Source organism: Spea bombifrons, chromosome 4 (assembly GCF_027358695.1).
Source record: "Spea bombifrons isolate aSpeBom1 chromosome 4, aSpeBom1.2.pri, whole genome shotgun sequence".
Taxonomy (NCBI): Eukaryota; Metazoa; Chordata; class Amphibia; order Anura; family Pelobatidae; genus Spea; species Spea bombifrons.
This window is the reverse complement of record NC_071090.1, coordinates 41,869,355-41,891,118: the sequence shown is the minus strand read 5'-3', so window position 1 is coordinate 41,891,118 and position 21,764 is coordinate 41,869,355. Positions and strand designations below refer to the sequence as shown.

At 40.5% G+C, this 21,764-nt stretch overlaps 1 protein-coding gene across 2 annotated transcripts in view; it reads left to right on the top strand.

The window, feature by feature from the left end:
- Positions 1 to 20,294, top strand: part of LIN7A (lin-7 homolog A, crumbs cell polarity complex component) — a 33,356-nt gene extending 13,062 nt beyond the window's left edge. Inside the window, exons 2-7 of one of the 2 annotated variants that reach the window (XM_053463417.1) lie at positions 9,894 to 10,014; positions 10,851 to 10,969; positions 14,885 to 14,956; positions 16,642 to 16,851; positions 17,775 to 17,999; positions 19,538 to 20,294. In XM_053463417.1, the coding sequence (XP_053319392.1) occupies positions 14,897 to 14,956; positions 16,642 to 16,851; positions 17,775 to 17,999 (495 nt within the window). In that variant the 5' untranslated portion in view covers positions 9,894 to 10,014; positions 10,851 to 10,969; positions 14,885 to 14,896 and the 3' untranslated portion in view covers positions 19,538 to 20,294. The remainder of the gene's footprint in view (positions 1 to 9,893; positions 10,015 to 10,850; positions 10,970 to 14,884; positions 14,957 to 16,641; positions 16,852 to 17,774; positions 18,000 to 19,537) is intronic. The other variant, XM_053463416.1, reaches the window with a different exon arrangement.
- Positions 20,295 to 21,764: the final 1,470 nt, after the last annotated feature.

Genomic DNA, 21,764 nt, shown 5'->3' with positions numbered 1-21,764 from the left:
TTAACCTCTTTTCTTTGTCACAGCAGGCGGGTGGCGTGTCCTTGCCGGTCAGGAATTGGTGTGGCTGGAGATGGAAGTCGGGTCTCAATCCTCCCCTAACCTCTTGTGGTAAGGTCAATGACCTTGGTCGTGCCCACCGAGCTTATGGTCGGCTGGTGGTCAGCACTGGTAGATGGGCAGCGCAAGAAGCTGTTTTTTGTGATGTTGGACGAGGGGGGAGGTGAGTACCTCGGTGGTTTTCAGGATGGAAGCTGGGCCGGCAAGGACAGAGTTAATTTATTACTGTGTTAGTTGTGGCGGTTTATTCTGTGTGTTTATAAATTGTGCTTTCTTTTATATATAGGCTAACACAGTATGGTTTGTGTTTTGTAATAAAAGCTGTGGCCTGTTTTTCATCCATATTCAGTTGTCCGTGTTTTATTGGGTAAGTGGTTGTGGGTTGGTTATGGGGTGGCTTATCCCGGAGCCCTATCCCCTCTTCTTCATACATGTTCTGCCTACCCATTGTACAGCGCTCTCGGATTATGATGGCGCTATATATACCAATATATAATAATACTACAGACGCTGTGATGCGGAGCCAGGGTCTTTGTCTAATAGAGTGAATAGCACAGCTAGAGCACATACAAATGGTTAATGTTCTGTTGTCTGAAAATATTGTAATATGCATAAACTAGAGCTGCTTTTTAAAAACATTTGAATGATTTAAAGGCATGATTTCCCTTTAAGGCCCATTTCATTTTTTATTTTGTATTGACTAAAAGGGGGGACTGTAATCTTCACAGCCTTTAGCATAACTAAATTAATTTAGTAGGACAACCTATAGGTTTTGATTTTTGTCTTTTTGCAACTGTTTTGGAATTGTATAGTTGAAAGGTTTACATCATAGAAGTGAGAATATATCAAATCACAGGTAATCATATGTCTAAGCAAAGTTGATCATTTGTCTGTGCTCACTCCACCGTTACAAAGACATCCTGATCAGACCAACAAGAAGCAGCAACTTAACAACAAGGGAGCGATATCTGAATGGGGAGGAATGATTATATAGGTTAGTTTCTAACATATAAATATCATTTTAATCCATATTAGTGTTTATACAGGCTAAGGGGAAAAGAGACAACTCTGCTTTAACCCCTTAAGGACAATGGGTCCCTAAACCCATGTACAGGCTTTGTCATTAAGGGGTTAAAATATGCTGTAGAGGGGCGTGGTCTGGATGGCGAACTGAACGGACGCAGGGTGCGGGAGCTCCGCGTTTAACTAGCCTTACCAGCATTTTATCCGCATCCATCGGTGGCTGTTTTCGCCGTTTTGCCTCCTCCCGTCTGCTTACTGTCTATGTCGGGTCCTCGCACGAAGAAATCTGCGAAAATGCCAAACTTTTTTGAGCCGAAGGGCCGGAAAAAGCACTCATCTCGCACGTCGGGCCTACCACGTGACCAGGAGGAAGACTCTGATACTTCTACAGGCCCTGCCTTGTCTTCCCGCTCTCGGCCTCCCTCCCCATCCGACATTCAAAGAGATGACCCGGGTCAAGACACGCACGCACTCACCTCACACACTATGAAGTCTCTGTTACGCGAAATGCGGGAACAGCTCCGCCAAGACTTTCAAGATATCGCTAATTCTATCCGTCGCGACCTGGATGGCCTGGGGGATCGCACAGATCATCTAGAGAGGCGCATGGAGGAGTTCGCTGACGCACACAACACCCTCGCGGATGACCATACTGCACTCAAATCTGAGGTGATGCATCTCAGGGAGAAAGTGATGGACCTGGAGGATCGCTCCCGGCGCAACAACATACGCCTGCGGGGCATTCCGGAGGATATGGGCCAGGAGGCCCTGCAAGATTTCGTGATTGACCTTTTCAAGCATCTCCTGGGAGAAGGTAACAACGTTGACATACGTCTCGACCGATTACATCGTACCGCGCGGCCCAAGGCGCTATCCTTAAAATCCCCTAGGGACGTTCTGACTAGGGTGCATTTTTATGACATCAAGGAAAAAATCATGCAAGCGGCCAGGCGCAAGCCTGATCTCCCTCCTCGTTTCCAGAACATCATGCTTTTAACCGACCTCTCTCAACTTACCCTCCAGCGACGTCGTTCCTTCGCTCCGGTGACGAGCCTCCTGAGATCGCACAATATCCCCTATAGATGGGGCTACCCCATAAGGCTTATTGTTATCAGGGATGGCTCCGCATCTTCTATCCTCACCCCGGAGGACGGCATGGCTCTCCTGCATAAATGGGGTCTCGACTCGGCTGCTGATCCTGCGCCGCTGCCTTCTTCCGCTACGAAAGACAAGGTCTCCCCGCAGAAGAAATTGAAGAGGGACTGGTCCACGAAGACTTGACGGCCTCCATTTGTCTGCAGGATGGTAACCAGTACATTTTTGCCTATTGGGCCTTTGACTGTCGCCTACATTTTGCATGCTACACAGGGACTTTCTATTATTTTTTTTTTCATTTTTCTACTTATGTCTCGCCGCCTTTTTCCGCCGTCGTTTTTATTTCCGCCGTCGTTTTTATTTACGCCTTATTTAGGTTTTATTGTTTACACATCAAGAGCGCATTACATAATTGCACTCCATTTTCTCCCATGACTTCGGCTACGCCGGCTGCATTTGGGTCAGAGCCCCTCACAAGTTTTGGCTTAGCCCATTCGCGGGCATTAGATATTGTCCCTCGCTAGGGATACGTTGCACTGCACCATACACCTTATTTCATACATTACTTTTATTTTCATACGTTATTTATCTTTTTTATTTTCTTTATTTACATACACATTTTTCTCGGGCCCTCATCTACAGCCGCGTGATGCTGTCACGCATTTTTTTAGGCTGCGCGGTCTCCCGCCGGATGAGCCCTTCTCACTCACTCTTTCTCGCCCCCCAAGTGCTATTTACATCTTTAGCACGCTCTTTGCGTAGTATGTTTGGGCATTCCGCCCTGGTTCTCCATTGTTTGTGTTCCTTATATGTACTTTTCTTTTTGTTTGTAATCAGTGATGCTCCTCCGATACATTTTATTATGTCTTTTTATTCTCGTGTCCTGCCGGGTCGGGTGTGGTTGCTCATGCGTTGTCTCCACTCACTCCACTTTGGGGACTGGCTCCCCTGCGGGTCCTTCTTCCCTTTTCTTTTCCCTTTTTTTTTCTTTTTATTTATTGTTATATAAATGGCTGATCTAGTTCTCCTGTCCATTAACGCCAAGGGCCTTAATACTCCTCAGAAACGCAACTCCTTGTGGTCTGAGGTCCAGTCACACAGAGCCAATATTGTTTGTATTCAAGAAACCCACTTTAAAAAGTCCAGCAAGATTAATTTATTTTCCAAACGCTTTCCATGGCAGTATCACTCCACGGCCACCTCTAAAAAGGCGGGAGTCTCGCTCCTCTTTTCTAATGCCCTTTCATTTTCTTTGATACGTAAATGCCCTGACCCGCAGGGACGCTTCCTCATTTTGGTTTGCGACATTAATTCCGTTCGCTACACTATAGCCTCTTTTTATGCCCCCAACACCTCCCACACTCAATTTTTTAGTTCGTTTTTATCTAAATTGGATACCCTACGGCAGGGTCAGGTCATCTTATGTGGTGATTTGAACGCGACTTTATACCCCGAGCTGGATAGCTCCAGTCATAGGTCCTCCACACACACTTCTCGCACACGCACGCTTGGCTCCACGTTGTCCTCTTTGCTACACTCCAATCAACTGTTCGACGCTTGGAGGGTCCTACACCCTTCCGAGCGAGATTACACATATTTTTCTGCACCACACACTTCATACTCCCGTATAGACTACTTTTTTCTGGACAAATTTACTTTGCAATCGGCCAAATCGTGCTCCATAGGGTCCATCTCTTGGTCCGACCATGCCCCGGTTATACTTACCCTTGCACTCTCCTATCCGGTCTCGGGCAGGGGCAGTTGGCGCCTTAACGACAGTTTGTTGTTGACTCCCGCACATAGAGAGCAAATTCAAGCGCATCTCACTGATTACTTTCACGACAACTCTTCCCCTGATCTCTCTGCAGAGACAGTGTGGAACGCTCATAAGGCGGTTATACGTGGCAGGCTTATCAGTTTGGCTTCTCACCTTAAGAAGCAACACTTGGCGGATAAATCCTCCCTGCTGTTGCAACTTTATGACTCGGAAACTCTCCACAAACGCCATCCATCTGACTCCCTGTTGCGCAAAATCAAACACATTAAATCCCAATTAGCGGAACTCAATGCCCGTTCCACAGCATACATGCTGTTGAAATTAAAACAAAAGTTCTACGCGAAAGGCAATAAAGCTGACTCCCTTCTGGCCAGAAAACTTAAACACACTGTGTCTCTATCCCGTCCCTCTCACATTATTGATAGTGGGGGTCGTGAGATTCGTAATCCTTCGCAGATGGTAGAGGTTTTCGCTGCTTATTACTCCAAATTGTACAACTTGCATCGCGACACCACCATTTCTCAACCCTCACTCACAGACATTGCCACCTATCTGGAGTCTACACACTTACCTACCCTCGCGCCTGAACTTTCTGAGTCACTTGCCGCGCCAATAGAGTTGAGGGAGATTGAGAGGGCCATCTGTCATCTTAAAAAGGGCTCGGCCCCGGGTCCGGATGGATTCACTGCAGCATATTATCGTTCTTTCTTACCTACTTTAGGACCTCATCTGCTTTCTCTTTTCCGCTCCTTTATGTCATCTGGCGTCGTCCCCTCTGAGAATCTTAGAGCGCATGTAGTCACTTTGCCCAAACCCGGTAAGCCGCCCACGGTATGTCCTAACTTTCGTCCCATTTCTCTTCTTAATACCGACCTGAAAATTTATGCGAAAATATTGGCGAATAGACTTGCCCCGCTCCTACCCTCCCTTCTCCACCCTGATCAGGTAGGCTTTGTTTTGGGCCGTCAGCCCTCCGACAATACCCGCAAGTTTCTGAATTCCCTTTGGGACGCAGCTAAACGTAAATGCCCCAGCCTTTTTATTTCTTTCGACGCCGAAAAGGCGTTCGACAGACTTCACTGGGTGTTTTTGTCGAGAGTTCTTCATAAATTTAATTTCCCCCCCCCCTTTATACAGGGGGTCCTGGCGCTCTATGCGTCTCCCACTGCTTGCATTTCCATGATGGGTTTTCTTTCCTCCCCGTTTTCCATCACGAATGGCACCCGTCAGGGTTGCCCCCTTTCCCCCTTACTCTATACGCTCGCGCTTGAACCCTTAGCGGCTAACATACGTGCGGATCCTATGATTTCTGGGTTTCCCTTGCCCAACGGAAATGAGAGCAAGCTTGGACTATTCGCGGATGACATTCTGGCGTCGGTTACCTCCCCGGAGCGCTCTCTTCCTGCTCTTTTCGCTCAATTCTCTCGCTATTCTGCTGTTTCTTATCATTCTATTAACATCTCTAAAACGCAGGCGATGTGTCTCCATCTGGACCCGGGTTGTAGGGCTCGTCTCTCCTCTATCTATAAATTTGAGTGGAGGACGTCCCATCTCTCCTACTTGGGTATTCGATTGCCCAAGTCACTTCACGATATAAACGCCTTAAACATTGTGAGGGTATGGGACTCGGTGAGGCGAGACATCGTTAGGTGGCGGGGCTATGAGCTCTCTTGGTTGGGTAGGGTTAACGCCTTAAAAATGACAGCCCTCCCGAAACTGTTATATGTGTTTCGGACGGTCCCGGTTAGACCCCCGCGGGGGCTCTTAGGTTCTATTCAGAAATTTTTTGTTTCCTTCACGTGTATTAGAAGCAGGTCTAGAGTGGCGAATCGTACCCGGTTTGTGCCTCGGCTGCAGGGGGGTTTGGGTGTTCCCCATATAGAATCTTATCATGAGGCTTGCGTTCTGGCGCAAACTCTCCCTTTTCTTTCGCCCATCCGCCCTCCTATTTGGACGGCTCAAGAAAATAATGTTATTTCTCCTCTTACTGTTGACCAGCTCCTGTGGCTGCCCCGCTCTAGACGCCCGCGCCTTCTGCCTCTGCCCCCGACTACTAGGCACACTATTGACATATGGGATAAGGTGGCCAAACGTTTCCCTACTCTACATCGCCTTACACATATTGCTCCCTTACGGGTTTTGGAGTTGCTCATTCCTGATTTTTCTATTTCCCATTGGGTTCGCCCAGGTCTCTCCTCACTGGGGGATCTCTTCGAGGACGGGACTCTGCGCACTTTTTCACACTTCACATCTACACACAATATTCCACATCACGACTTCTTTCGCTACCTTCAGGTCCGTCATCTCCTGGGCTCCTTGCCCTCGCCGGTGTGTCACTCTACCCCGCTCCTCCGCCAGGTGGCCGCCTTATGCGGCTCAGCTCCCAGGTTTCCAGGGGGTATCTCTATTTGGTACTCGGTGTTGCTGTCCCGTTTCTCTGCCCATAAGCTGCCTCATATGCTTGCCTGGGAGAGGGAGCTGGGAAAGGAATTCCCACTAGATACATGGCTGGAGGCGGAGGAGGCGATGCGGGGGGTCACCCATTGCACCAATCACATAGAGCTCCAAAAGAAGCTCAGTTGTCGCTGGTATCTCACCCCGGCTCGTCTATCTCGCATGTGGCCATCCCAATCCAATCTTTGCTGGAGGGGCTGTGGCCGATCTGGTTCTATGCTCCATATATGGTGGAGCTGTCCAGTTCTGAAGCCGCTTTGGTTGGAGATATTTGCCCTGCTCCGCCGCATTTTTCACTGCCCTTTTGATTTTTCTCCGGAATTTGCTTTACTACATGTGTTCCCCGATCCTATCCCCTCCTCGACACGTAAGCTTCTCATACACATTCTCCTTGCCACTAAATTATGCATTGCCAGACACTGGAAAGCGCCTCTCCCTCCTACCGTCGATGAAATAGTTTCCACCACTGAGAGGCATAGGGTCTTGGAGAAAATGTCCCATGACTCGTCTTGCACGTCTCATCTATACTTGACAGTCTGGACTCCCTGGCTTGCTAGCCAGGTCCTCTCTGATTATTGTTAATCGCTTGCCTTCGACCACACCCGGCCGGCACTCTGTTGTTTTGGTAGGATGTCGCGTGGTATTTTTGTGCCCGCTGTTCTGCGGCCTCGGCCGTCTGATGTATCACTGATTCGTTTTTGTTTTGGTTTGTTTATGTTATATTTATTTTGCTTTTGTGATCACTTGCGCTATACATCTCCACTCATCATACGCCATTTATATCACACTGTATTGCAGGTGGTCTTGTTGCTTCCACGTTATGGTTCTTGTATGTTTTGAGTAAAACTGAAAAATCTTCATCGGTATCGGTTTCTGTTAGGAGTCCGACTGATGTGAACTGTCGTTCCTCTGCGCATTATTTTACTTGCTATTTTATGATCTGTCTTGTAGATTGCCGTGCGGTCCGACTGATACAAGTTCCGTCCTGCGTGTCGGATGTTATTTGTCTTGGGTCCTGCGCGACTCCTTATTTGTAACCCGTTTTCCGATGAATAATAAAAACTTTTAATTTCAAAAAAAAATATGCTGTAGAGAATGTCAAACTACGTGCTACTTTTGTCTCAAGAAAATCTCTTGGAAGATGACTATGATATATATATATATATATGACATGTGCATTAAATCATTTTCAAGCAAGCAAAGTATATGCATTTCTCAGGTTCTAGCTTTAAAGTATCTGCACGGGATTGTTGTGGTAGGGTATATATTCAGTGCTTTTCTTGTCTGAGCTGCTAAATTCGTATAATATAACATAAGAGAACAGATATTTGCCTGTGCGCAACAAGACCCAGCTGAGCCTTATATTAGGTTTAAGATTGAGTGACTAAATTATACTGTAATGGTTATTGCTGTAAAGTTTGACCTCTGTGTTACCTCTAATAATAGGAATCTCTAGAGGTTTGCTAGACATGGTTGTACGCAGTTTACGGATACAATTTATTTGAAGAATAGCTAAAATGACTTCTTGTTTGAAAACAGCATTGTAGCCTCTGCAGTTTACTGACAATTAGTCTCATGTAGTTTCCATGTCCAATATGTTGTACAGTATAAAGTCCATTGGCATTATTTGGATTTCTATCAAGAAAATACAATGCGGGCTGTTTGCTTGAGTTAAGGATATGCCATCATCTTCCCTTGATGACATTAAGAATTGTATTTCCTTGCATTATATCCCAAATATAAAACCAAAGACATCATAGAGCCCTTAATTATAACCATTGTGTAATATTTCATATAGATTCTGTGGATCAGTAGTAATGGCTCTATAATATTTCTCCATTTATGGCCAGCGAATCACCCCTGGTCCCATTGTCCTCCCCTCTGAATGAATATTTGTATTTACATGCGCCATTGTACGGGAACATGGCAGAGATATGCTAAACGGGAATCTTTAAAGCATTATATTTACAAGGGTTGGCTGGAAAAACCTTGCATTGTTTGACCTCAAACCTTCCTTTCTCTTTAATGCTAGGAAGGCTTACAAATAAAACAGTACTGAATAATTTAACAAAAGTGAATCTTTTCAGATTTTTCAAACAGAAAAATAGGAAACACTGCCAAAAATATAACCTTTTATAAATGATATTACCGCTTTAAACATAATTAGACAATTTCAATGTTACTGTCCTTAGGTACCAAAGACCATTTGGTGTTCGTGCCGGTATCACTGGAACGTATATTCCTTGATATTTGTTTTTGGAAATATTGATTTCACAGCGTAAAATTCCCTTCCTATGAGGGGGGGGAGTATACCACCTGTGATAGGAGTTGTTTTTCTATGGCTCCTTGGTGCTCATACAATTATTTTCTCTCCGTGCTGTACTGTTCCGTCTTATCTTTTCGTTGCTGTTTTTTCTCTTTCTCCTTGTTCTTCTGCCTTATATTGTACAATATCACATATATGCTAACATTGGGATATTGTTCATACACATATAGCACTTGTGAATCTTGGGCCATTATCCATTTAGAATCTAATCACCCAGGGCAATAAGACCTGTTGCGGATTTATTATTCCGAAGCTCTGCTGGAACATGGGATTATGTTGTCGTGTGCAGTGTACTCTTGATTGTGGGTATTTGGCTAAGGCTGACACAGACTTTCCTTCCGTTGCTCAAGTAACCCGAAGCTACGCAAATGCTCTTTTCATGTCATTGATATAATAAAATAGCATTTCTGCTTGAAGAGTGTGTTTTGGTGTTATGTTGTTTCGGGATCTGAACTAGTTTGCAGATGTAAGATATTTTTATGCCAGCTTACATCACCTTTTGAAGTTTTCATAGTAACAGCAATGAGAATTGTATTGCTCATTTGTGGATTTAGAATTCAAGGCAAACGTTCCCTCTGCTAGGTCAGAGAGGATGCTCTAACAATTCCTAAGGGTACATCTTTCTGAATGCAAACTAAAAATAATTCATTTTAACACAACCATTCCTCAAAAAAAAATGTATTTCATCATCTTCGGTATGCCTAGAGCAGTCACGCTCAATTCAATGAAATAGCTTATTAGTCAATATTTACCTTTTCATTTAGAGGAAGTGTCACAATTCACAGTAAGCAAAAAAAAAAATCCTCAAAAGAATAATTTCCATTTATCGACCACAATAACCATAGGAGGTCAAAGCATTTTTGTTCTAGAACTAAACTGTCCTCACAGGAGGTGCACAAAAGCAAAACTAACAGAGAGCAGGTATATAATTATACTCAATACCACCATTTGTGAACAAGTGTGAGCCTCCGAGTGATGCATTTGGTTCACGGGTATAGCTTAAGGACTGGTTTGGGCTTTACGGAGAACTTTTATGTTATTTATGACACTTGGAGCTACTTACAAAATTGAGTAAGGTATATACAAAGGTTATAATGTACTTTGTTTACGCAATTTATTTATACACATGTTCCTTCTGTTTACACAATATTGTTTTTTTAGAGCTGTAAACAACTATGATACACTCAAAATGAGCAAGCAATCTCAGCTTCTAGGGAGGAAAGAAGGACAGTAGGATGTGGGTCTCAAAGAGGACTATCACTCCTAAAAGAGACACATGGAGGTATATGTGAGAAATTCGGTTTATTTAAGGGATTTCCAGGTGCCAACACACCATTGTCTAGGATCGCATTCATGTAGCGCACATAATAAGGAAAAGACATTTATTTGATTAGAAAATGAAGGGTTTATTTCTGTGAGGCAATCTATATAAGGCCAACACGCACAGGTTTACATTGGAAATGAACAGAGGCTTGATTACAAAAGTAACGAGAATGTAACAAAATCACATTGTATTTTTACAAAATAGTGTTAAAAGTGTTATTTAGGTCACTTATTTACAAAGGTTAAAGACTACTCACAATTACTTTTAGTGTAGGGTTTAGAGGACAATGTCTATTTGGACAAAATCCATTCTCTTGTAACTGATTCCTGACATCCTTGTGTCCATTGTGGACTTCATAGATATCCATTTTTGGGTATTTGCAGGATTAAAAAAAACATAACAGACTAAGCAATCTAACTATAGCTTGTAAGAGAGAAAAGAGAGTAGGTATTTGCTATTCCTTTAACGTAAAGGTACATTCATTAAAGAATGCTTTTTTTAAAGTAGAGAAATTGCAGTAAGAAAGTGCAGTTTTCTGTGAGAAATATTTGATATGTATGATACATATATACCTCTAAAATATGACTGTACATAAAAAATAAAAAATGACTGTACATCACAAATAGTTGTCAACTCAATTTTATGTTCAGTTAATGTTTTTTGGCTTTTATGCAACATTAGCATCTCTGTGCAAAGCAGTTATAATCGTTTCTTCTGAATTGATGCGACGCTGAAGGCACTATCATTGTTTGACTTTGTAGTATAATTGGGTTTTTGTTGGTCTATTTTTCCAGATGTTGCTCGAGCTATAGAACTGCTTGAAAAACTCGAGGCATCGAGAGAGGTGCCAGCGCATAAGCTGCAGTCACTGAAAAAGGTCCTACAAAGTGAATTTTGCACGGCAATACGAGAGGTATGTGGCCCTGTCACTTGAATGAATTACTATGTTTCTTTTAGTACTACAATTTATCTAAAATTTCATTTCAATGGCCTTTCTTTATCCAATACAATGACCTGCTGTTTATTTGATTTAACTTAATTTCTATCGCTGAAGAGCATTGATTTTCTCACACAAAGAACAGAAAATACATTTGAAGATCGCCATTAAAGTAAAATAACAATTAAACAACGGGGCCCACACTCGGTAGTAAAAAGAAGGGAATAGTTTAGATGTGTTTTAATTAGAAATGTCTATAGAAAAAGAATGCCACTGTTACCATTAAGCAGTCTGAAAATAAAGATGGTGGTATTTATTTTCCTTTTAGAATAATTGAAATGTTTTTTTCATTCTGCCAAACCATACTAAAGACGTGAATATCATCAGGGGAACTGATGGCTGAACCAATATAAAACATTGTGGGATTTAAATTGATGGACATAAGTTGTGCGCCACATTATTTAGGAATAAAGGAATGTCTTCTTTAATAATCATCTATGGACTAAGACATATGTGTGGTAAGGTGGAAACGATATGGTTGTATGTTATTAGAACACCAAAAATCATAAACTGGAAGTGAAAGAGGTGCAGAGAAGGCCATTGCCATAAAGCAGTACAAAACATATCCATTAGACAACACACTCAATATGTATTATCCAGTACTGCCCAAAACAAATGTGCAGAAATGGACTACATAGAAAGGGGAGCGCAAAAAGGATGGGGGTGCCACCCTGGGTCAGGCCTATAGCAGCACCCTATTTAAATATTTTACTGATCAGGGGAGGGAAGAGGGACAGAGGATCCTTTAGGACCCTCTTTCCTCCCCTGGGAGATATGCTGGAGGATACAGAGAATTCATTAATCGACCACATTCATAAACAGTATAAATTAGGATGTTTCCCGGTATACATAGATAATGTCATTGAAGAATAAGGTACGTTATTCCAAAATCAGTGTCTCAGTGCCCATTTTTCCATTTATAGATTAATAGCCCATTGTTATAACAAAAATGAAAAAACATGGCCTGCCAAATACCTTCCACTTGTTTCTCTATTTAATGTGCAAGGCTGTCAAAAGTTCAATTAAACTGGAATATTAACTTGATGTTAATAATAACTTAAACTTTTATAAATTATCTTGTTATCTTCTACAATCTTTAACCCCATGCAGGGCAACATCTAATACTTCTACGGTGTCTATTGTGCAAGTAACCTTTCTTGCTTTTCTTTAATGTATTTCTATTACCAATAACAATAAAATTCTGATGGATTGTGGTTCTGGAACTTTATGAGTACTTTAATATGCATTCTTTATAGGTTAAAAACATAATAAAAGCACATGCCTTAGGGAGAAGCTGCAGCTCCATGCCTCCTCTCTGATAATTCTAGAAGTGCTTTCTGCACATGAAAATCCCCCCCGCCAAAGCTCTCTGAGCTGAAGCTGGGGCATATGTATATTCTCCCCATGCATTAACAAGTAAATTTACGTTTTTCCTACAAGACAAAATGATTAAAAAGAGCATTGATTGTGGGGCAATAGAAATGTTGGGGAAAATCCTAAAGGATTAACAAATTATAGGCATGCTTTATTCTATATGTTTTTTTTCATGTAGAGTTGTTGTTTTTAACAAAAATTCTAACAATCTGTGCTTGTTAGAGTAGTAGAGTGGGAGCATTGAACTAATAAAATACTACCATGTTTTAAAATCAATTATTTATATTAAATATTTTAAGTCAATAAAAAAGGGACAATAGAAAGATGACTGTATTGATTACCCCCCAGTTGAATACAGATGAATATTTGCTACTATGATAAAATAACTTAATTAAAAAAATAAATGCCTGTCAGTTTCTGGGGCCTAAGTATAGACAAGAACATCTTCTGGCAATCAGTTAGCACAAACATACAATGAGAAATTGAATGTAGTGCAGAGATGATTATTTAGATAATTGCTATCACTCCACACTCTTCCAAAAACATTTTTTACAAGTACCGGTATAATGTAATAAGCACTTTTACTAATGAAGTCTATTGGCTTTAAAAAAAATTTAAGGGGGTTGGAGTATAAACCTTGTTCGTGCATCAGTTAATTAAAAAAAGTGATGGCATAAATAGCAATTAAAAAACAATAATTATAAGAAACTGCTTAAAAGCCAAGCCAAGCCAAGCCAAGCAATGTATCTGTATTTGTGGGTAAGTAATCCATTTGGCCTCTGCCACAGCTAAATACATCTGCTCTAAATGGATAGCTGCCTACAGCTTGCCTTGCTATGCCTGGCTAATTATTTTCAATATGGCACCTTATGCTTGTGTGGTCAACAGGAAATTCTGTTCAGTCACATCAGGATAATTCATGTTTTGCATTCCTCATTCATTGTGTTATTTTAAACACAAAACCAGAGCTGCAGTGTGGACACAGCTCACATATATATATATAGTCTTCTCTGCACACTATGTGTGGCTTATCAAAATGTTGTGCAAGAGACTCATGAATAATTTAAAAGGGCACTCCAGTGTCCCAGGCAGATTCCTGAAGAACATGCATATTAATGTACTTTGTAAGTACTTTAATATGCTGGCATTGAACCTGAAAGAATGAAAAAAAATGCTTACCTTTAGTAGAATGCAATGCCTCCTTTGTGCTTTGACAATTTGCTTCACTGATTGGCTGGAAGCAGCCTTTGAGTAGACACCTCTCCAGCTCCAGAATTACATTACATTACATTTATTTATAAAGTGCCGGCAGATTCCGCAGTGCTGTTACATTCATTAGAACAATTTATAAACACATACAATAACAAACTGGTGCAAATGAGAAGAGGGCCCTGCTCTTGCGAGCTTACAATCTAGTCGGTGGTTGAGGGGAGTGAGACAATAGGAGAGGACTGCTTGGATGGGGATGAGTTGATCTGGTTGCGGTGATGTGTTGAAGCTGTTTGTTCACATGGTTAGGATGATGGTTGGGAGCACTGTAAAGGAATGTTGTACGCTTCCCTGAACAAGTGGGTTTTCAGAGAGGTTCTGAAAGTCGCGTACGAGGCAGAATACAATATACACTATATGACCAAAAGTATGTGGACACCTGACCATCACAGCTATATGAGCTTGTTGGACATTCCATTCCAAAACCATGGGCATTAATATGGAGCCTCCCCCTCCTTATGGCTATAGCACCCACAAGATTTTGTAGTGGGTCTGTGGAAATGTGCGCCCATTCAGAGCATTTGTGAGGTCTGGCACTGATATTGGATGAGACGTTCTGGCTCACAGTTGGTGCTCTAATACACCCCAAAAGTGTTCAATAGGGTTAAGGTCATGGCTTTGTGCAGGCCACTTGAGCTTCTTCATAACAGGCATGTGAAACCATGTATTTATGTGCGTAGGGGCATAGTCATGCTGTACATGAAAGGGATTGCCAAAAAGTTTTATCTAAAATATCTTTGTATTCTGTAACATTAACATTACCCTTCACTGGAACCAATGGGTCTAGCTGAACTTTTGTTACTCCTAGACACTTCCATTTCACAAAAATAGCACTTCTAGTGGAGTAGAGGAGATCTAGCAGAGCAGTAGTTTCACAAAATGACTGGTCATCAGGGAGGCATCCTAAGACAGTGCCACATTTAAAGTCAATGAGCTTTTTCTATGTTACCCATTCTACCACCAATGTTTGTCTGTGGAGATAACATGCCTACCTGCTTGATTTTATACATCCATTAGCAATAGATGTGGCTGAAACACCTAAACCTAATAATTAGGATGAATATCCACATAAACCACATTATTTGTTCTTAGTCATCAGTTGTTCATATACTGTATCTTTTTGGTAGTCATGAACAAATTAAGGAACTCAATCATTATAAATGTGACTATTTTGTATTGGTTTTTCAGGTTTACCAGTACATGCATGAGACTATTCCTGTAAATGGGTGTCCAGAGTTCCGAGCTCGAGCCACTGCAAAGGTAAGGTCTTTAAATCATCTTGTGTAGATTTCTAGGTGAGACAATGTAACTGATTGCACGTGTATGTTGCAGGTATTCTCGTGTGTTCAGTAAGATGTAGACATCAATTTCAGTCCAGATTGTAGAACCAGTACTGCTTCCCAGGTAACAAAGAAGTCAAGCATTTTTTTCTGTTTGCTTTCCTGGAAGGAAAAACATTCTGTAAATATCTTTCTAAATATTCAGTTTTAGTGAGTCTTTAATAAATGAATACCCCTTAGCATGGCAGAAGATAGGGCTCAACCAGAGCCCAAGGTCAGTTTGGTAAAATGTAGTAAAGCCAAGCATTAGATGGTCCATAGAAGGTCTTTGCACATATTCGTATGGACACTTGTGAGTACCAAAACACAGGAAGCGTTTGATTCAAGTTGGCTGCAATCGTAACTGTCATTTTGATGAGCTGGGCTAAGCAAGGTGCGGGACTTGAAGTCACATTGATTTGTGATTTGTTGCATATACTGAGACCAGCTTAGACAGTTAATGCAATGATGGTGCCCTTGCACACAATTGATGTTTATAACACAATTTGTGTAGTCTAAATTCATAGCCGCTAGGGGTCTAGGATCATCAGGATGAAGAGCCATCTCTATAAAATGTACTTTTCTGAGGATCTCCTGGAAATGATCATGATGGAAACAGTGGTTCCTGAAATGCCCTGTGGATGCCTATAGGAAAATTTAAACTGCAATAATTTGAAAACATAAACATATAAACTCAAAAATGCTCAGTGGTTTTCAGTGTTGTACCTAATTATGGATTTAATGCAGTGCAACAGTTACCTCTTTTACCTGCAGTTGAAAATTAGGATAGATTATTGTTTACAGGAAACTTGCCATTGTCCCCCCCCCCCCAATGCGGTATACTTGCAGTTGACTACCTGGCAATATATGCTAACTTCTGAAGCAGAAGAACAGGAAAGCTTACATAGAAGTTTGCATTGTGTCCTTGCTTCGCATTTCACCTAGTGTGATTTACATACATTAAATTCAGTGTTTTAATAAACGTGCATTTTGCTGGGTTTTTTTAGTGACAATAGGTGGCTTGCATGAGGATGCACCAATTGGGGCATCTGTATTTGTGAATTTTGCACTCACATGTGATGTATAAGCCTTTTTGTGGTAAATTATTGTGTGGTTTCCCCTTTAAAGTCCTTCTTATTGAACACAGAAATTACAGAAAATTTTTTTGCAGAATTGGCCACTCACTCAATAAAGGTGACAATTTAATTTTGCTTTCTTAAAGAGCAATAATTTTGAAATACAAAGTAGTCAATGTAGTAAAGCAAGTTATGTTTAGTAAAACTATGCCGAGAAAGCTTATTGATAGGAATCATCAACGTTCTGAATTAAAAGGGCTTCAAAACATTGCCTCAAGGAGAAAAAAAGAATAATGATTCCTAGCAAACAGGAAGCCTGGTTGAAGTGATACATTCTTTACTAAAATTACTAAAGTGATTTGTGATACCGCCAGCTTGGTTTCCCCATATATTGACAGCAAAATGTTATAACTTGTCTATAGCTCATTTTTAGCAATTAAACTGAATTACGTCTTCCCTGGAGAGTGCAGGGAATGCTATTGCTGTACCACCAAAGTATCTCACTCTTATACACAATCCATTTAATAGTGTTTAATAACTTTTCTTCTAGGCTACAGTTGCTGCATTTGCTGCCAGTGAAGGACATTCTCATCCTAGAGTGGTGGAGCTTCCAAAGACTGATGAAGGACTTGGCTTTAATGTCATGGGAGGAAAGGAGCAGAACTCCCCCATTTACATTTCTCGCATCATTCCAGGAGGGGTGGCAGAAAGGCATGGTGGACTAAAACGAGGAGACCAGCTACTATCTGTAAATGGAGTGGTATGTTTCAAATATTATTGCTTTGTAAAATAAAGAACATCATCTCTTGTTATGTGCTGGAGGTTGTGAATCATACTTAAAGCAAGTTGTCTGTAAGTCAGGTTAAATACTAGTTTATTGGGGACACTCCATGGTTTAACGTTAGCCCAACCAAATAATTGTTTTTAATTAGGGCTTGAGGGACCCTCAAATATTTGTGTCTGATATGCCCAAAATGTTATGTCATCAAGTCTGAGTACTCTTCAGATTTACTCTGCTGCACACTCCCTTCCTACCTGAGAGAGACAGGAAAATGTCTGGGGTGCCACCCTAGGAAGTTCTCAGGTATGCTTATGAAATCTTTTCTTACCCCCACAGTCTTATTTTACTGCAGTGGTGCATACATTAAGGCCTCAATAGCTGCAAACAGGCCATGAATTATGTGTGCTTAATGTGGGATATCCAAAAATTATGTTTGTGACCCTCAAGGCCTGGTGTTGCATGTCACTTTTTTACTGCATATGGTTGTGGAGGATGACATAATTCCTGTGCCCCACATTTGGCTTTCATTGTATTCTATAAAAATCCAGAGTTGTCTATAGAGTGTAAAATAAAAAAATAAAAAATCCCAAAACATGGAGACACTGTGGGAAAACAATCCATCAGGGCTGTCAGATTGCCTGGGAGTCAGCTACATTGTTTTATTAATTTGAATGCATTGCTAGCACCATAATGCTTAAATGCTTATTTTAGGAGTAACAAACCAGCAGACAAGTAGTAATAAACCGTGAAGACAAGTCAATCATCCATTTGATTTAGCAAAGTAAACTATTGTTTATACGTGAAGTCATTTGATTTGTATAGTTATCAAATTAATTTCCCATTTGACACAGGGTAATTTACTTCAATGTGTGATATCTCATTTTTCACTTTCTCACATACAGAGCGTGGAAGGGGAACATCATGAAAAAGCTGTAGAGCTACTGAAGGCTGCGAAAGACAGTGTAAAGCTGGTTGTGCGATACACACCTAAGGTGTTGGATGAGATGGAGGCTCGATTTGAGAAGCTGAGGACAGCAAGACGTAGGCAACAACAGCAATTATTGATCCAGCAGCAGCAGCAACAACAGCAGCAGCAGCAACAGACACAGCAAAACCACATGTCGTAGGTGAGAGTTTTCATTGCTGTCACTTCCTATGGAAGTCAAGGATAATTAGTTAATCAGTAAAGTAAACAATTAGAATTATAATAACAGACGATTTCAAACATAGATCACATACAGGAGCAATTTCAATGGAAATGCAAAAACAATTTGGCATTTGTGCATTTTCTCTTAATGTTGCATTATTTGACATCTAGCAGTGTTTATACTATAACATCTTTTGAAAGAAAGGCATTTTTTTCACAGCATTCTTTGATCATAACACTGTATGTTTATATGAGATTACCAAAGCTAGTGCTGCTCCAAACGAGAACAAATATACAAATCACCATTTCAGTCTGGTACTAGATATCAATAATTAGGCATGGTTTGCAGTACATCAGATTGAACCAGCAGAAGAAGTAGTGTGATGCTTACATCAGGTACACTTAGTAAGATTGAACTACTATTAAATAATAATATGAGATATAACCAAAGATGTAAGTAGATATACATTTTACACACAATTAGGTCTATGGAAGAATACAGTATTATCCCTTACAAAATGTCTCAGTGGGGTGTTTTTGGGTGTATAGGTTTTCATGAGGCTTGCAGTCTCCTCTAGGACCATGGCCATTCTGAATAATTCCCTACTAATCCAACATTAAGTAGGATGAAACTAAACAGCTGAGCATGCAAATGCCATTATTATTGGACAGAGATCTGGTAATAGTAACCTTTCAATAACTTCTTTACACAAGTGATGATTCCAAGTCATGCTTCAGTCCACAATGACCTACATACTGATAATATTCCAAAAAGGATTAAATATAAGACTGTGCAAAGAATCTCATCTATGCTGGAACAAATGTAGCATTTATTCACATGAATTAAAATGCACTGGTAGAATTTGATGCATCATACAAGATGCCAATCCTCACCATCTTGTCTTGATCTACCAATTTTTTTATATACATTTATGTATTTAATAGGAAACACTTTTTCCTGTTTAGAACTGTTTGTTTTGGAGAGGAGGTTGTGCCTATGATTAAGCTCCAAGATGGCGGGCAAATCTTCTTAGGCAAGGTTTGGCGTTTTGTCTGATGGCTATTTTGTGAGTGAATTACAGTTATTTCCGTGCTTTTTAATTCATGTGAATACCTGATGTTCCAGCCTCGATGAGACTCTGTGCATGTTCTCATAGTTTACCCTTTTGGCATATTATCAGTTTTGCAGTTGTCTGCATCTACATGAAACGGAGTCAAGTTTACATGCATGTGTGCACCACTGGGGTTTCCCCATATGATTATTAGTTCACAATGGCCTAGTTTTATTCACAGATTTTTTTTTTTTTTAACAAATTCAAAACTCAATTATTATCTTGGTGTACACTTGGTTCTGTTCATAATTGCTCCAGACATCCTTAATTAACTTTCAATATGTTTTGTCCTGAGATGATTTTATTTTTGTTTTGCCTTCACAAAGACAGGGATTTAATACCTCAAGAATTTAACACTATAAATTATTTTGCTCTCAGATGGATTGTTCTTCCGTTTAATTTCCAGGTTTTTCTCAAGAAAAAAACACTGATGAAACACAGATTGGAACAATGCCACCATAAATCAATATTCCAAGGGACAGGAGAAGAACTTGTCCCCATGATCAACCAGATGGCTGAATGAGGCATCCTTGGGCAAAAAAAGTTTCCTATTTTCCTATGATGGTGAAGTTATGGTAGATAGCAGAAACTGTTTGTTTTGAAATTTCCTTCAAATGTTTAATGTAGCTGTTTTATTGAGTAATGTGTAAAGGAGGACAGAGCACCCAGTTTATTCTGTTCGTGTGGCTGGAGAACCTGGGATTGCCTCTTAAAAATCCTCATCTCTGTTCACTGCACACCAAACTGCATCAGTTTAGTGCACTTACAAATCAACACACAACTGAGAAGAATATTCTGTACTGTATATTGTATAATGTACAACATGTTGTTTGTAACAAAATTCAATATTTTTTCCTGATAGTTGTAACTTATAACATTTATACATTTCCTTTTAGGAACAGCAGCATATTCTGTGTTTTATATATATATTAACCTAAAGCAATGTTAGCTAATATAGCTGCTGGAAATCTAGAAAATCTGTATTTTACATATGAGTATTATATGTAGCAATTTTGACTATACTGTATAGGAGACATGGATGTACTTTGCATGTTGTGGTTCATTTCTGTTTTTATATTTGAGATTATTTACTTCTAATATTGAGTCTGCTTAGTGTTTACAGTGCACATATACTGGCATAATTAAAGACTTTTGTAATTACACTTTTTCTGTTGAACTTTAGTTTTTTTTCTACTAGTCAAGTCGTACTCACTAAAGAAATAGGGCGCTATCCTCCATGTTGTCAGACTTAAAATGTTGCTGTTGCTTGACAGTCACACAGTAGAGGGTTTTGTTTAGGTGTAGGAGTCATGTTGGCTGCATGGCCTCAAATGCATCGTCTCTTCACCCACTTTGTGCTTTCGGACTGCTTCCTGGTCAGTAAAAAAGTTATTTCCACGAAACGTGAGATAACATGAGTTTAGATCACCCCATGAACTTACAACAAATCCTCCAAATCGATCTGTGGTCCAGGTGTGCAGTTACAATGTGTCCCTATTAGCTGGTACAGGCTATACTCACTAGTAATATAATACTAGAATATCCTTCCTATGGCCTACTCACACTGCTGTTTTCAAATACTTTGACATTTAACTCAATGGCTCTGTGGACAGGCAGATGTTAACATGTTGAGGATACAGTGATGACACTTTTACTCAATGGATGAAATCATGCATGTAGTTTGTAAACCAAATCAACATACACACAAAAACAGCAATGAATGAAGAATGAAACAGATTATAATGATGTCCCTTCCAGTATCAGGAAACCCTTAAAGCTATGCGCTGCATCTCAATGTGAGACAGGCTGCAGGACAGAGAGCCAGGCACCATACACTGATCTGTGGCAGAATCTCACCATTGCTGGAAGGGACCCACTTTTATATCTTTTAGTAATACATGTGAGTCTATGTAACTGTCTAAAAGCAGGATTCTCATGCTGTACTCCTTATCCTGCCAGGGTTCCCAAGGCTCCCAATATCCGAGGTTCAAGGACATATTCAACTGCGTTTAGCTGCACTAGATAATTCTTATTGTGGCATCATTTTGCTATAAATTTCCCGTTATAATTGTGTATGCAGAGAATAACTAAAAATGCATATTAACACCTTCCTTAAAATGCATTCTTACACCAAAATGCCTTCATCCCCCTAATAACTTTCGCATCACAATTCTCTTCCAGGCACCACATCATTTAATTGCTCATATCTTCCTATTCATGACAGATTTTATTACTGTCCATATTCAGGTATTAAGTATTAACCTGGACGGTTACATGATAAGCCATTACTTCATTAACTAACTTGACAGTATTAGCTATACGATCAGATTTTGTTCCCCTCTATTGAGCAGCATGATTTAAAGTGCACCATTATGCAGAGTTTCATTACATATTACAATTTATGGGTCCTCTACTTTTTCCTTTCGTTGTTTCTGCCCTGTGCAAGGAAAAAGATCACTGTTGTAGGGGATTTTGTGTCTAAACCAACAGGAGAATCCTCCTTAGCACCTGTTGATTCTTGTGCACCCTGAAGGTTAAATGTTTTAAAAATAAAAATAAACTGAAATTATCTTCCGCCTGCAGCCCCAGTTTTCACAGTGCAAGTGCTTGTCAATTCCTGTCCATAATACAGT